Source organism: Coturnix japonica, chromosome 15, assembly GCF_054131305.1.
Source record: "Coturnix japonica strain WE chromosome 15, WE-NBRP24, whole genome shotgun sequence".
Classification (NCBI taxonomy): Eukaryota; Metazoa; Chordata; class Aves; order Galliformes; family Phasianidae; genus Coturnix; species Coturnix japonica.
In genome coordinates this window covers 499718-516301 of record NC_140677.1, presented here as the reverse complement: position 1 = coordinate 516301, position 16584 = coordinate 499718, and the positions used below count along the sequence as shown (strand labels likewise).

The window sequence follows — 16584 nt, the reverse complement described above, 5'->3', positions numbered from 1 at the left end:
GCACATCTCTTTTCCTGCTCCTTTCTTACTCCCATATTAGCAAGCCATACTTCTGATTAGACGAACAGAACACACACATGCACAACAGGAACAAGAAAACCGAAATGCCTACAGCCAAACCATCACAAGTCCTGCACCTAATTTTGCCTTTTTCACTTATTTCCACGATCACTCTTCCCTACATACTTCCTCCCATCCAAGCTCAGATCTTACTGCCCTTCTCTATCTCTTCAGCTCCTGCCAGCTTCCCAGAGGCACCTGTAGATATGGAGGATTCCTTCACTGGCTCAGTGTGTTACAGAGCACTGGCCCCAGCAGAGGCCCAAACAAAAGGAGCAGGTAACAACAAAGAGACAGGTAGTTGGTTCTACCTGAATTTGCACAAGGCATGAATTCGTCTCAGTGCTATAATCATAGAATCATAGCATCCACCAAAGGATGGAAAAGACCTTCAAGATCATGTAGTCCAACCATGCCCACTGATCATCTCCCTCATTGCCAAATCTCTGCCTTCCCTGAACAACTCCCAGGGACAGTGAATCAACCAACATCCTGGGTAGCCCATTTTAGCACCTAAACACCAATTTGGAGAAGGAATTTTTTCCTAATATCCAACCTGAATGTTCCCTGGTGCAACTTGAAGCCATTCCCCCAAGTCCTAACCTTATTTACATGGGAGAAGAGGACAACCAACACCTCGCCACCACCTCCTCTCAGGGTGTTGTAGAGAGCTGCAAGGTCTCCCCTGTGCCTCCTCCTCTCCATACTGAAAAATCCCAGCTTCCTCAGCTGCTCCTCAACCCTCACAGTTTCATTGTCCCTCTCCAGACACACTCCAGGGCCTCGCTGCTCTTATAGTAGCGAAGGGCACAAAATGGAACACAGTACTTAAGGTGCAGCCTCACAAGAGCTGAGCACAGGGGGATGATCACCTCCCTGATCCTGCTGACAACACTATTTCTTCTACAAGCTGGGATGTCATTGGCCTTCTTGGCCACCTGAGCGCACTACTGGCTCATGTTTAGCCGAGTGTCAGCCAACACCCCCAGGTCCATTTCTTCCACACTGTTTCCAGCCACTCTGCCCCAAACCTGTAGCGCTGCATGGGGTTGTTGTGGCCAAGGTGAAGGACCTGGCAGTTGGTGTTGCTGAACTTCATCCTATTGGCCTCAGCCCAGCTACCCAGCCTGTCCCAGTCCCTCTGAAGAGCCTCCCTACCCCCAGGCAGATCAACACTTCCTCCCAACTTGGTTTCATCTTCAAACTTACTGAGGTTCCACTCAATCCCACTGTCCAGGTCATCAATAAATATATAAACAGGACAGGCCCCAGTACCAGTCCCTGGGGGAGCACCACTCATGACTGGTCACCAGCTGGATTTAACTCCATTTAACTCCATAACTTTGGGCCCAGCCCTCCACCCAGCTCTTTACCAAGCCAAAGGCTGCCAGTTTCTCTAGTAAGACATTTCTCTAGGAAACAGTTCAGCTGCATAAAACCCAGAGAGATCATGCCACAGCAAGTGAGCCCTGGGATGCACGAAGCTTCAGGTTGGTTCCTGCTCCCTTTCTCCAAAGAGAGGAACACAAGGAAAAACAGCGCCCTGAGTTGCTCGAGGTTCATTGTCCTCAAGCATTGTACTAACTTAATTCCACACACTATGCAATGAGAATGAGAAAACCTAGGAGCTTTGCGAGATGCTTACGGGAAAAGGATTTTTCAGATCCAGACTATTGAGCACATCCTGGCAGGTCTGTTCCATCTGCGCTTAAAATCCTTCCAGACAAGTCTGGGAGAGTCCAGAAATGTATTTCTTACATAACAGCAGTATGAAAAGCCAGCCAATCAGTTCTCCTTATTTCTCTCTTTTAAGTACCTTCCTTCTTTACATACATTGATGATTTTATTTCTAGTGCCTGTAGGGTGAGGATTTTTCAAGTTTTAAAGTGCAACTGAAAACATTTAAGAATATTTTAAAACTTTTCAGCCCATGGGGTTAATAAAGCCCCGTCATGAAAAACAAACAAACAAACAAACATAAATAATCAATATATCAGGCCTTCTAGAAAGAAAGAAAGAATACACTTCTAGAGGAGTACCTGACCAGTGGAGTACCTGACCAGTGCAGCTTCCACAGCAAGATAAGATTCTGAGATTTTAAAATAAAGATAAATTAAGTCCGCATAAAAAAAAAAAAAAAAAAAGTTTGCATGCTCGATGGGAACCTGGTTGTGATCATGCTTCTACATTATTTCTACAGCTGTTTTGAGAGCATGACGGCTCCCAACAGGAAACTGCATATATAAAAATTCAAAGAGTGTGGCTGTTTATAGTATTCAACTACTCCTACGGTGAAATCAGTTCAATTTTGACGTTGATTTCCCATTACGGTTTGGCAGGATGGTGGAATTACAAATATAAAATGGGTCAGATTCAATGGCGATGCGACAAGATGCTGAAAGTGACCGTGTAACAGCCTGCAATGGCACCAGAGGAGAGTCGGGCTGGTATCAGCAGAGATACGCCGTCCGAAGAGCGCTCAGGTGCCGGCATGGGCTGCCCAGGGAGAGATGAGGGCACCGCCGCGCGGGCGCTCCAGAAGCGCGGAGATGCGGCCCTGAGGGATGCGGTCGGTGGGCGCGGTGGGTGCGGGTCAGACCCAGTGATCTTAAAGAACTTTTCCAACTTCTTCGACAGCCGAACCCTCTTCGTCCTCGCGGCCTCGGAATACATTTCAGCGCCGCTCATCCCGCTCGCCCATCCCGCCGGAAATCAGCTCCGCGGGCGCCCGCCTCACGGGCTGCGTCCATAGCACCGCCCGCCGCAGCCGGAGCTCCACTGGGCCGGGCCCCGAGCCCCGAGTCCCGCCTCCCCGCGGAGCCCGTCTCGTGCCCGTCCCTCCCGCCCTTCGGTACCTCGGCTCTGGCCCCGCCCACCGCCTGGCTCTGCTGCTTCGGGGCTCTCGGGATTCACCGAGCGGGTGCGAACGGCACAGACACGGCAGAGACGCGGCCGCGCAGCTCCTGCCTGGGACCGAGCCGAGGTGACGGGACGGGGAGCGCGGGGCCGCGTCTCGGGGATAGCGGCGAAGCCGGGCCGGGCCGGGCGCCCCTCAGCGTGAGGTGAAGCCCCGCCCCATCCTCCGCGCGGCGCTGGGCCTGGTCCGGTTCCCGGGCTCCTCCTGAGTCCGGGGGTCGTCTCACCCGCCCTCCGCCACTTCTCGCCTCTTTCCTGTACAGCGAGGGTGTGGGTACGGCCCTCGAGTGGGCTCCTTGGCCTTGGCAGGCGCAGAGGCGGGCCGCCTGGAGGAGAGGCCGTCCCGATGTCTTTCAGGATGGCGCGGGCGATGCCGCAGCTCTGAGCCCGCAGCGCCATGGCAGCCGGCTGCGCGCCGCCGTTCGGGGACGCGGCGGAGATGCGGGAGGGATTCCTATGCCCGCTGTGCCTGAAGGACCTGCAGGCGTTCCAGCAGCTGCGGGCGCACTACGAGGAGGAGCACTCGGGCGAAGACAGAGACGTCAGAGGCCAGCTCCGAAGTAAGGGCCGCGGCGGTTTCTCGGTGTTCTCCCATCTGTTGTGTTAAATCCCATATAAGAGAAGCTGCCAGAGCTCTGGGTGTCTGTCAGTACTGGAACGCTGACAGAAATACGCTACAAGTGAGGCGTGGGGCCCCGTTTCTGTGTGCAGGACGTAGGCCCAGGCAAAGTGTGTTGCTTATTTCCTGACGCGAGGGATGCGTCGCCTGTAAGTGGGCGTTGTGTAGGCCTCTGTAGGCCTCTGTGCTGTTTGGGTGCGGTGCTTTGTGCTGCGGGTCGTTACTGGCTTTTGTTTGTTTTCTGGCTGTGTTTTTAACACGAGAGTGCTCCGGTTCATTCTGTAATGCATATAAGTTCCCAGACGTTAGTCAGAGGCCTTACAGAATGAGGGAACCTCAGCTTCCTGCCATGTACCAGCCCGGGTCTTTGCTCCTGTGCTACTGTTGCTGTTCTTCCCATCTCATTATAGCATTACACTTGCAACTCACAATTTTCAGCAGGTGTATAAGGGAATTAATTCTAGAATATATTGGGGGGTGGGGGGGAAGTGGCATCCTTAACTTCTGTTACCATAAAAATGCTGGAGTTTAAAGTTTTCCAGGAAACTGCCCTCCTCTCACTAGCTTTTGAATAAGATAATGTGGTGATCTTTAAATTCTTTTGAAGTTACTGAGGTGCACAGGTGCAATGACGCTCTTAGCTTGTACTTCTTTGCAAAAGTATGAAGAATTGAACATCCTTGAATCCAAAGAAAATCATTAGGAATTAAGAGAGTGCATATATAATGTCCCAGTGTTCTATGAAATAGGGTCCCACAGTTTAATACAGTTCACTCTTTCATAGTGATGTCCCTGAATGGAGTGTCTAAAACTACCTGTTTATCATTAGGACTGTAGCACTATAACAGATAACAAAAAAGCATTTCCTGCTTTTGGAGACTCTGTACAATATGTTGGTTCTAAACAGAGCATATTGACTTGTTGTGAAGGCAAAAGATTTGTTCTGAATGATAAGGAGCATACTGTACTCGTTTAACATGGTAAATACTGAGAGGCAAACTGCTCTTTTATATGTGGGTTTATCTTTTTTCAGGTCTTGTCCAGAAGGCCAAGAGAGCAAAGAAGAAATTACTGAAACGAGAAGATGACAGAACTGATTCTGGATCTCAGGAACGATACGAGTCATTCAGCTATGGTGGCATAGATCCGTACATGTGGGAGCCCCAGGAAGTAGGTAGGTGAGCTTGAAAGTGATGCATGGTAGAGATAACTTTTAATTTTATTTGGGTTTAAGTTTAATTGCTGAAACTGTGGAATTGTCTGTACTGTATGTGACTTATTGTAGCATTGAGTTGTGACTTCCATACTGTTTCTCTGCAGCCTGCACGCATTGTATAGGACAAAAGTGAGAAAGTGAAGATCAGGGGTGGGGAGGGAAGATCTATAGAGCCAGGATGTAAACTAGCCTCAAAAGCTGGATAGTTGTCATTTCATTGTGTCTGAGCTATTGAGTTCTCTTTGGTACATATTTAGCTCTGTGCATCTAGCTTTACTAAGGGTTCTGCAACTACTGTCATATGGCTTTTTACAAAACAGATGATAATCCACTACTACTATTTAATATTGCTACAGCCATATTAAATCTATGGCTTTTTGGTTACTCTTAAGTAGATGTTTTGCCAGACATTTAAACTAACAGTTGTCCCTTAGTTTGAACTCTCTTCCAGCTATTTCTTGGATTTCAGGTATAGGTAATCTGTCATTAAGTAGTTTCACTTCAAAAAATAAGCAGCCAAACTCTGGCTGCAGGTTCAGGCGTTGCAGATGTTAACAAATATGTTGACTAAGCCTGTACTTACAAATACTGTTACTGGAAGTTGCCTATGGTTATTTTCAGGGGGAGGAGGCAGCACTGTCTCTGGTGGGTCCTGTATGTTTTCCTGTGCTGCTGACAGATGAGGAATTGAGTCCTTTGGGATGGCAGAATCCAAGCTTTGGAGATAACTGTCTTTTTTTTTTTTTTAAACCAGAGTGGAGAAGCTGAATCTTACAGATTTTTACATGATTTGCTGGGGGTTTCTGTAATGAAGAGATTGTCACTGCAGAAGTTGAATCTACTGACCTAGAGGGGCTTTCCCATTCCTATGAATTTGGCTACAGAGGGTTTTCTGTGTATTTCATTAGAATGAGGAAGTGACTTTGTACAGTTACTGTCAAAGAGCAACATCTGCTTTTATGTTCTACTAATCAGAAAATGAATAATTTTTGTATTATGACTGTAACTCTGATTTTTTTTTTTTTTTTTTTTTTAAATATCTGGCTAATGAAAAAGATGAAAATCTATTACCCAGATTTATTGAGAATGAATTATATATTTAAGTAGATGCTGTGTTCTTTCGTATACTTGTTTATGAGGTTTCTGTAAATCTGCGCTGTGATCAAGGACTTGGTTCAGACCCCTGGATGTGAGAAGGATGATGGCAATCTGGAAGAAGCTGTTATTGCATAAACCTCAGATAATCATGGGACTTGCATCTTGCGTTTGTTCTAGATGTAGTAAGGAAATAACAGGAGCAGGTCTTGACTACCATACAGGCTGGTAACATGGAATGTAACTGAGAGATAAATATGAAAAAAAATCTGTTGCAAATGTTTTCTTTAATGTCTTCTTTGCTTTCCTTTAGTAGAAATAAAGCACTGCTTATTGCTAGCTTGGAGGCTATAGCCTGCACGCTTCATTCAGGCCAGTACCACGAAGACTTGGAATTCTAATGTGTCTTTAAAATTTTATTTGGACTTGAAAAATAATTGATGAAAAAAAAGGAGAGCTGCCTTTTGAAAGGCGTTTAAACTCATGTAGAACACCCAGGTGACTCTGAGTTCTCCTCTCCCCCTAAGGTGCTATGAGAAGCCATCTTTCCAGTTTCAAGAAATACCGAGCAGCCAGGATTGATCACTATGTAGTTGAAGTCAATAAATTGTTAATCAGGTTAGAAAAGGTAATTTTGCTACTACTTAGTATTCCAGCCATTTAAATGTTTCTTAAATATCCAATACTATTTTATTGCAAAGGATGCCCACTTATGTAGTAATGCAATTGGTAAATGGTAGCCTTCACATGTTACTGTCCTCCCTTTTTTATCCTTGTGTAGTGTGTTTGGTCGTGCTCTGCACTGTGGGTATGGTTTCTGTTTCTGTACAGTATTTTCAAGCACAAGATGCTACATCACGTGCTCTGTGTGCTTTCTTCATATTTTACTTCCTAGGATTACTCCTATTTGTTCTGTAAAATCCCCCACTGATAGCCAACTTACATTTTCAGTCAGACACAATAATATTGAATGATACAAGAACTATGTCAAAATATTCTGACTTTTGTAATTTTGGCAGTAATTGTTTAGCGCTACTTGTCTGAATCTTATTGCCAGATTCAAACATCTTCCTATTTATCTTTTTAAAATGGCATGCTTTTTTTTTTTTTTTAACATGTTGGGCATGGGAGGGTGTTGTGGGTTGTTTGTCTTCCTTCTTCAGTAAGGAGGAAAAGTTGTGGGGTCGTGTTTTTGTTTTTTGAATGTGTTGTTTATCTTCTACTAGCTGACATCCTTTGACAGAGCCAACACCGAGTCAGCCAAAATACGAGGTTGGTAAGAGCTTACCTTAGACTATATGCCTCTGTAGTTTACCAGCAAAGGAATAAATTGAACTAATCTCTTATACTGTGTGTATTGCCTCCTCTTCCACCTGATCATAGCTATAGAGAAGTCTGTTGTGCCTTGGGTCAATGACCAGGACGTTCCATTCTGCCCAGACTGTGGCAATAAGTTCAGCATGCGAAACAGGCGTCACCACTGCCGGCTTTGTGGCTCTATTATGTGCAAGAAGTGCATGGAACTTATCAGTCTTCCCTTGGCAAGTAAGTGTGGTGGGTGGTGTTAATTCTTCCTGTCATTATCTCACTCAGAGTGCTGAATGCATCCTGGTTTTTTGCAGCAAGAAAACAAGCTTAATATATTCTGCCTGTACAAATGGAAATGGAAAACTGATTGAATGTGTTGATCAGTTCCATGCAGGCACTTGTATGTAAAACAGAATAAGAATGCTTTCTCTCTTCTTTATCTGTGTTCCTTCTTTAGCTTCAGAAATTTTAGATTATCTTCAACAAAACGCTGAAGTATACTAGTACAGTCTAATACTATAAGTAGTGTATTCCAAAATCCTGAGTATTGTAAGTATGAAAGTATTATTTTGTGGAGTCATAACTGCCAAGATCATTGAAATATCTGTACTGGTTTTAAATGTTGATCCTTGTCCATGGCTGTCTGAATGCTGCAACCAAGACTGAATCCACAAGCCTTTAAGAAGCCCTTCCAGCTTTACTTTCCTTATCTAGTGTGCTGGAGAGGAGACTATTTTTCTGTGGAAATAAATGATGTTAACTGAGTTCTGCAGAGAGATCCAGCACAAATTAAGGACAGTATTAACATATACACTTTTCCATGTGCTTTTTTGTAACCGCAAGATCCAATGTGAGAATGCTGCTAAGCATAAACAAAGTAAGTGGTTCCCAGTAGTGTGTTCTCGCTGCTTTTAGAGCGAAGCAGGATCTTGCAGTGAAGACCCAACTTTGGATTTGTAGTTTTGGCTGTTACGTGTTCCTTGCATGTCTTTCAGCAGACTGTTTCAAGCTGTTCTTTTAGTATTTTGGGTAATGCTGGCTTTTGTTAAAACGCATGATTTGTGTTGGTGAAATCTGTTGGCTTCTGACACACTGTAAAATTACCCATGCATAATTTTTAGGCAAACTCACCAGTGCCAGTAAAGAGGACTTGAGTTCTCATACTAGCCCCAACGCCTCACCCAATAGCGTACATGGCTCTCGACGAGGCAGCATTAGCAGCATAAGCAGTGTGAGCTCAGTTCTGGACGAGAAGGATGATGACCAAATCCGTTGTTGTCAGCACTGCAAAGATACTCTGCTGAAAAGAGAACAACAGATTGATGAGAAGGAATACACTCCAGAGATTGTGAAACTCTATGAGGTAAATCAACTTCCTTGCTTGTTCTCATGTCCAAGTTCTTTATGGCTTAATATTCTAATAAAAAGATAAATACGAAAGATAAATACAAAGATGAATCTGAAAGTAAACATTCAGAGGCCTTATGTTATTTACATCCCATGGTAGCTTAAGACCTTATTTTAATGTACAGTTTTGTTCTCATCTGGAACTAGTGATTTTGAAATGTCCCTTAAAAATTGTGCGTAATGTCAGCTGGGATTTGTCAGAACAGTTCTTTTTAAACCAGTGATGTGCTTGTGCTAATGGTGGGCTCTGCTAGAACTATAGAACTAAGTTGTAAGAACTGTTTGTTCCCTCACTGGTGGCAGCCATCTAAATTGAACAACAGTGTGTGGCCAGAATTCTTTGTTCAAATATGCTTTAATAGCATGTACTGATATTCGTTGGGTATCTTCCTGATAAGGAATTCCCTCTCCCAGCCCCAACTTTAATAATAATGGGGATTTCTGTTGATGCTTTTCTGTGAAGAGAGTATGACTAGAAGTTGCCCATCGAAATAGTTTCTGAACTCAAAGTTTACCTTGCAGGGGTGTAGAGATTCTTTCTCTGTTGTTGATCTGTGTTCTCAGGACAGCTGGGGGACCTTGTGATCCTGAGCAGTTCGATGGCTTTCATAGCTATTAGCTTTGAATGTGCACAGTCACATTGAAAGGTTTATGTCAGTAGGTGCTTCTACTAATGTTCTAATACAAGTTCTGCTTTTATGTGCATTGTTAATTAAGAAACTCCGACTCTGCATGGAGAAGGTTGACCAGAAGGCACCTGAATATGTAAGAATGGCAGAATCTCTGAAGTAAGTTTCACTTACTGATTTTGTTCATGAATGTATGTATATTTCTTCCCCTGTAAGTCTGCAAAGTAGGTAAAGAATTGGTGCGGTAAGGCTATGGGTGTTGGTGGGTCATGGAAAAAGTGTTAGGCTTTTCTTTATTTTAATCTAGATAAATAACTATCCAGAGCTCACAGAATTACAGAATTATCAAGGTTGGAAAAGACCTAGAAGATCATCTATTCAACCATTACCAATACTTCCTGGCTAAATCATATTCCTCAACACCACATCCAAAAAGCTCAAGTTAATTCACAAACTAGATTACAAGTCTTAAATCTGATGAGTGTCATCCCTGGGATAACTTACCTTATGATTTAGTATTAACCACAACATTTTGGTGCATGAATTGGATGCCTGAATTAATATTTCTTGCCAAAATCTGTTTTTAAAAAGTTCTAGGATTATACTTTTATTTTTAGAATTAAAGAAATTTTAGTTTTACCAGTTGTAAGCAGCTTTTGATTTGTGTGCTCAGAATTTTATATTACAGACCTGTATTACTTAATGTAATTATATATAAGCCTTAATGTAGATGTTGCAATGACCTGCTGAAAGACTTGTCATATGGGGTAAATGGGATCTAGGCCTGCACTGTGTGTTCAGTATATGAAACGCTGTGGAGTAGTGAAGGCTGGAAGGAACAGCAGTACGTTACTTGGCTATTGAAAAAAATAGTTACATCTGGCATTTGCGGTACTGCTGAAATCAATAAATTTTGAGGAATTCCCAAAGGCAAAGAAGGAGGCTGTACAGCACACAGATCTGAAGGAATTGCCCCAAGGGAGATGTCAATTAGGCTACTGTGAGTTTTTATTTGAATTTTTACTACTTTAAATACGTTTTTCATAATATCTTGAAAACTTCAGAGTAAGTACAAATGTATATATTGGTGGTTGCTGTGCTGACTCACTTTCATTCCTCCCCATCTTGCAGTGTTTGATCTCCTTGTGAACTGTAACAGCATTTCTTTGCAGCCTTACAAAAAAATGCAAGTGGTTTTATTTTCCCTACTTCCTGAATTTTTCTCTTGAGATAATAGAGAGGTTCCTTCCTTTATTCAGATTTCACTTAGTCTAACTGCATAACTGTGTCACTGTTTTGATTCTTATAGAGGCACGTAATCAAATACTAACATGTGATTGGTGACTGGGCAGGCCTATAGAGGATCTTACAGGTTCTGTAGCTTTGGAGATGCTTTTGTGTATTTCAGGTACAAGAGGAAGGGCAAGCTTAAAAATGGTGAAGAAGCTTCCATATAAAATACTAATTTGTTTTCTTCAATAAATATGCGAATCTAGTCATCGTGTCTCCACATGGACTTAGTTGCTAGAATCTTAAACATTATGCCCACATGGGCTTGTAGACTTCTGCTTTACGACAGACATAAGTACACAACTTGTTTTAATGGCATAGTTGCTTATTTGATCAGTGAGGAGTTTTCTGGAAAAAATGCAGAATAGATGCATTGGTTGTGTATATTTTAAGTATTACTGATAGTGGGATTCTTCTTATACTAAAATTAATTTTTCCTGTAATTGTAAATATTCATGTTTACAGGTTGATATTTTCCACTTCTGTCAGCAAGAAATGGTTTCTGTATACAGTGATCTTGAAATAAAAGCATTCTAATAGATGATTTATCCTTACATTTGTTGACATCTTCTTGGGATAGCTTTTAGTGCTGTATGTATCATTCACTGGAAGTATGACTTACGATAAAGTTGTCTTTATTTTGTAGTGCTGGGGAGACAACCTACAGTCTTGAACGTGCTAATGACTTGAGGGTGGAGATTCAAAAAGCGTACGAATTTATAGATGCCCTCAGGTAAAGGAAGTGTGTGTGCTCTCTCTTGCTATATGCATAAACTGCATTATGTTTTTCCCTTCTTCCATTACAGCTTGTACTAACTCAACCTTATCCACAACTGTTGGGGCCTATGTTTATTCACACAGTCAACTTGCCTACTCCATTGTAAAGAGAACGTTGAAAAATAGATGCTGTTCCTGTGCACCATCAATCTCTATTTCCTTTTCTAACCATGCACAGAGGAAACAAGTAGAGGCATAGGTTTTTTTGTTTTTTTTTTAATGAAGCATTACTGCTTGTAATATTTAGAGTGGCTTACCTAAAAGAACACATGAGAACGTTCATTTCGTATTGTCTTCTTCTCTTCCTGTTGTATTTTCCTTGGCCCCTGTGGTTGAATGGATGAGCTTATGTTTACTTTTATTCAGTAAGAAGATTGTGAGTCTAGGCTTGAACGAAGAGCCCCAGCCTCATCCTAAAACACTGCAGCTTCAGAGAATGATAAGATACTCAGCTACTCTTTTTGTTCAGGTAAATAGAGCATATAATTATGAGCTAAATTTTCTGTGGTGTTCTGTTCTTTGTTGCCCATATGTCTGGCTTAAAACTTCTTTTGACAGAACGTTTACATCTATAGATGTTCTGAAGTCACTGAATGTGGATAGCACAGTCAGAGCAGCATCTGTAAGTCTTGGCTTTGTCTGTGGCAGAGGCCCACCCTACCCGGCAGTATAGTTACAGCAGCCATGATGTGTTCCAATGTGGAGCAGTGTCTGCAGTGGAGGAATACCTGCTATTTGTCTGTGGAGCATTTGTTGTTGTTTCCTTTGAGTACTTGAAAACTTGTCTGAATGCCTGCAAGCATTCACTGTAATTATTTCAATATTTGGCAGGAAAAACTGTTTGGCCTCATGTCCCTGCCAACCAAAAGTCAGTATGAAGAACTGAAGAAGAGAAGACTGCATATGGTAAGACTGGTTCAGGTCTGTATTTGCATGAGGGCCTGCTTCAGGGACTTAAACAGACACACAATTATTTACTATTCATAGTTCATCTGGATGTGTTAGTAGCTACCTGTGTATGAACAGCTGTCCTTAAGACTGGAGTTCTTGATTCTTTTTTCATTTTCGCTGCAGATCATCCCATGCCTGTGTTCAGGGACTTGTGTAACACTCATTGTAGTTCTTCCCAGAACAGAGAGATGTGTACTGAAAGCTGGATGCATCCAGAAAGCAGCAGTGGCTTGTTTGTGGGTGCTTCTGTGCCTGTTAAACTAAGTCATTTGTACAAGTAGAATTTGAAGACTTCTCCAGGTGGTTTAAAAAAAGATAAAATAAATGGAGACATGGATGCAGCTTCAGGAGAGGGTTTTCTTGGGAGGCGGGACATCACCAACACAGAAATAAACCAGCTTCATGTTGAAGTAGAAATTAAGAAATATAAATAATTGCATTCCAAAGGCTAATAATATAATTGATATTTACTCTGATGCCCTGTTATAGAAATATCTGCTGTAGGTGGATGTAATATGGTTGCTGCCCAATCTGCTTGAGCCATCTCTTTGGACAGCTGGATTTAGGTATCTTTTGCTCTCAAGTTTGTACAGGCAGACGTGAATAGATTTCATTAAGTGTCTTCATAAATAATAGGTAGTATTACAAAAATGAACAGTTTTTTCAGAGAAACTAAAGACTGAGTTGATGTTTGTGACAGCAGTATCTAAGGTAGACAACTATTTTCTGTGAATACAAAAGTTAAAAATGGAATTTTTCAAGCTCACGTTCTCCATATATTTTTGTTTTAGGCAGCTCTTGAAACACACAGAAAACAAGAGGAGAAGCAGAAAGACTTGACATGCAGATCTGCAGGTGCAGTTAATGGTGATGCAACTCTCCTTAAAAAAGGAGCAGTCAGGAAATCTGAAGGCTGGCTGCCTACATCGAGCATATCTCGACAGAGTGAGGTGGCAGACCCACTTCTTCAGCAGATTGACAACATCACATCCTTCATTGAGCAAGCAAAGGCAGCTAATAGGCTGGATGAGGTCCGTATGTTGCAAGAAAACCTGAGGCAACTTCAGGATGAATATGATCAACAGCAAACTCTGAAAGCCATTGAGCTTTCTAAAAAACAGGCAGAAGAGGAAGAGAAGCAGAGGGAAGAACTTCAGTTCCTTTGTGAAAAAGAGTGGGAAAGAGAACACCACAAATCCATGTCTCAGCATTCAATGACAGGCTCCTTAGATTTCAGAGAAGGCAAGCAGCATCAGTATGAAGCTGCAAAAGAGAATCAGAACTTGTTAGCACATAGATTGGATTTAGATATTACTCAAGTGAAAGGGAACCGAAGTTCTGAAACTACTGCTGTTCAGCAGATTCCAGCCAAAGAGTACGTAATCGTCCCAGTTAGACACCAGAATACTCCACAGTGTGGCAAAGACCAAAATCAGGCAACCTGTCTAAACCCCTTTGAAGATGAAGCAGATACCCCTCTCTCAGAGGAAGATCCCACTAACCCATTTGCTGAAGATGTGTCTCAACCGGTTTCTTTCTCTAACACAGCTCTGCAAAGTGACAGAAAAGAATATAACCCATTTGAAAATGGGGAGGAAGGTGAACAGACCAGTGGAGCATCTGTCAGTACTTCAAATCCCTTTGAAGAGGATGAAAATCCATTTCAGAAGTCTGGGAACAATTGGAATTCTGGAAATCCATTTGAAGAAGGATCTTCTACCAATCCCTTTGAGGTGGAAGATGTAACTGAGATCTTAAGAGAGGAGGCTATAGACGAGGAACTGCTTCTCCAACAGATAGATAATATCAAAGCCTACATATTTGATGCCAAGCATAGCGGACGAATGGATGAGGTGGAACTACTGACGGAGAACTTAAAGGAACTGAAGTACACTTTAGCAAAACAAAAGGAGAAATCCAACTGTTGAAGCAGCAATCACACCTTGTAAGAGTTACCTCAAGTCCGCTGCTAAGAGATGGGAAGATGGAGCAGTTATAAACAGCAGTACAGATTACAAGAAGGAAGTGGGAGAATGTTATATTTTATATGCTTTCATTTATATATTCCCAACACTACTCAGCCTTGAAGAAAGAAGAGGAACGCTGCTAGTCTTGAACACTTATACTAAAAAAACTTATCATAAGTTGTTACAACCATCTTAATGCTAATTCGTCTTACTGTGTGTTTAATTTGGTCAAAAGGCTTAAGCAGTAATAGGGAACTGTCACTTTGTTTTATGGTTGGTTTGTCATCTTTCCTCCTTGTTTGCACTGTGTTGTTACAGCAGCTGAGCTACTGGCTTTTCAAATGGAGCTTTGACCGAAAAGACAAAAGTGTTTCTAAAATTTCTGCATCTTCTGCTAATGGCACAGTGTCAGGTACAGGCCAGTCTGACTGTCCTAAGAGAGTTACAAGGAAGTGCTGTTGAAAGGCTGCTATGATTCTTTGAGATGCAGGATATACAGGCCATAGGTCAGTTTTGTGCAATAGTACATGAAATGGATTTAAAAACTAGTAGAGACTTCACTGATTTTAATATGAGTAGCATTTAAAGTGTGCTTATAACAATTTCTAACTGAGGTGCCACCTTGTTACTTTTAGTTTCCCAGTCCCTCTAGGCACAAATTGCAGTGTAATAGAGAGCCACGTTGGCTTCAAAGCTACGTGTGTAGGAATGAATATGTAGATGCTCATTTCCAGAACATCAGGCTAGTATTAAGGGTGACCTTGAAATTCCTGATTATATTCTGGAATGTGCACTTTCCTTTATACTCTCTGGGTTGAAGAATGATCATATTTGTTTACCTGAGACTTGAATCCTTATTGTAGCACTTTAAGAACAGAAATCCTGGAGAGCTGAAGTGCCACTGAACTGGAATTCTGTGAGAGCTGGGCTGTGATTGTGCCAAATGTAAGTTCCTATTTTATATTTGATTCTCATCAGAAGTTAAAAGAACCAGGCATGCGAGTCTTCAGTAAGCAGGTCCAGATGGGAGTCTTGGTTTGGGCCTCCACCCATGGCAGTGACTGGGTAAAGGCCATCTCCTGTGGTGCAGGAGGGCTTCTGGAGATTGGTACTATAAAAGTTAGGATTGTTCAGTGTTAAGTTAGTGTGTTTTGCTGCTTTCCCCACATTCCCTCCCTTTGAGAGGCAGAGGTCCATCTTTAGACATAAGTGTTTGAAACGGTGGTTGGGAGAAGTTAGTTAGAAAGGTGTATCTAATTAAAGCTGAAAAGGAGGATATTGGGCAGATCATACTCTCTTGCTCTAATAGTAGTGGGCTTACTGAGAAGTAGAGTTTTGTGGAGTGGGACATCTCTTAACTATGTATCCAATAACACATGAATAGCGTAGCTGTAACTGGGGCACTACTTAGTATTTCAGAAACACAAATTATCACGCTACCTAAGCAGCAGGAGCTGTAGATTTCTTTTAAATACACTGAAGGACTGTACTTCTGTTTAAGGCAAACAAAACCAACAGATGTACCCGCAGTAAGACTAATAACTGATCAGAATAACTCAGTACAGCAGCTTCAGGACAGCTGTACTTCTCACTGCAGTTTGAAGTTGAAAGGTGCACAGAATGGGTTTTCTCAAGGACTTCAGTTTTTTATACCAGTGCATGTTGTTAATGTTGGCTGTATCTCCAGGCGTTACTGTGAAGTGGGCCGAGCATCTGCAGCAGAGTTCTGAAAGGCCGTAAACTAAACATAGTTCTGTGCTGTGGCACCAGGTGTACAAAGGCAGCAGAAATGACTGAGATGAAATTTATCCCAAGAATTGCTCACTTCAAAGTGAATAGTCCAAGTCAGTTTTTCAAGGCAGACTATGGCTGCTCAAGAGGAGTGCTTCTTGCATTATAACCCAAAGCTCTTCGTGGTATTGAGATGAAAAGAATATTTCAGTGGCTTCAGCACTTGCATTTAAAAAGCTTGTTTTCCTTGTTGTAACCATCCTGCACTACTTGTACATTCAGCCTAATTAATAAAATCCTTCTGTACATGTGACTGTACTTGTACAAGTAGCATCACGATCGCTGACAGCATTAACTGCGGTACATCAGCCTCTGATACTGAAGTTCTCTCCAATGCGAAGACCATGTGCTGGTATTTGGGCTGCTGTGAGGCTCCCAAGGCACAACAAAATGAAGACAGCTATAGAACTAGTAAGTAACTAGCGCTGAGATGGTACAATTGCATGCAGTACTCTGTATAGAAATGTGGTAAACGAGAGATAAAATAACATCTATTTCGTGCTGTATTGGCCCTTGATAATTCAAGCATTCCTTAAAAATGGGTGTGAAATGTTGTAT

General features: G+C 42.3%; 1 protein-coding gene across 8 annotated transcripts; it reads left to right on the top strand.

Moving 5' to 3' along the window:
• Positions 1 to 2918: 2918 nt before the first annotated feature.
• On the top strand, positions 2919 to 16279 carry RBSN (rabenosyn, RAB effector). Of its 8 annotated transcripts, none has more exons than XM_085516645.1 (12): positions 2919 to 3043; positions 3286 to 3536; positions 4629 to 4769; positions 6434 to 6534; positions 7133 to 7178; positions 7290 to 7451; positions 8336 to 8577; positions 9339 to 9409; positions 11187 to 11273; positions 11684 to 11786; positions 12149 to 12223; positions 13060 to 16279. In XM_085516645.1, the coding sequence occupies exons 2-12, from the start codon at positions 3374 to 3376 to the stop codon at positions 14194 to 14196; spliced, it is 2328 nt and encodes a 775-aa protein (XP_085372771.1). In that variant the 5' UTR covers positions 2919 to 3043; positions 3286 to 3373; the 3' UTR covers positions 14197 to 16279. The 8 variants fall into 8 exon arrangements, with proteins under 8 accessions (XP_085372771.1, XP_085372769.1, XP_085372770.1 ...); XM_085516643.1 differs by having other exon boundaries at positions 3240 to 3536; XM_085516644.1 differs by having other exon boundaries at positions 2919 to 3122.
• Positions 16280 to 16584: the final 305 nt, after the last annotated feature.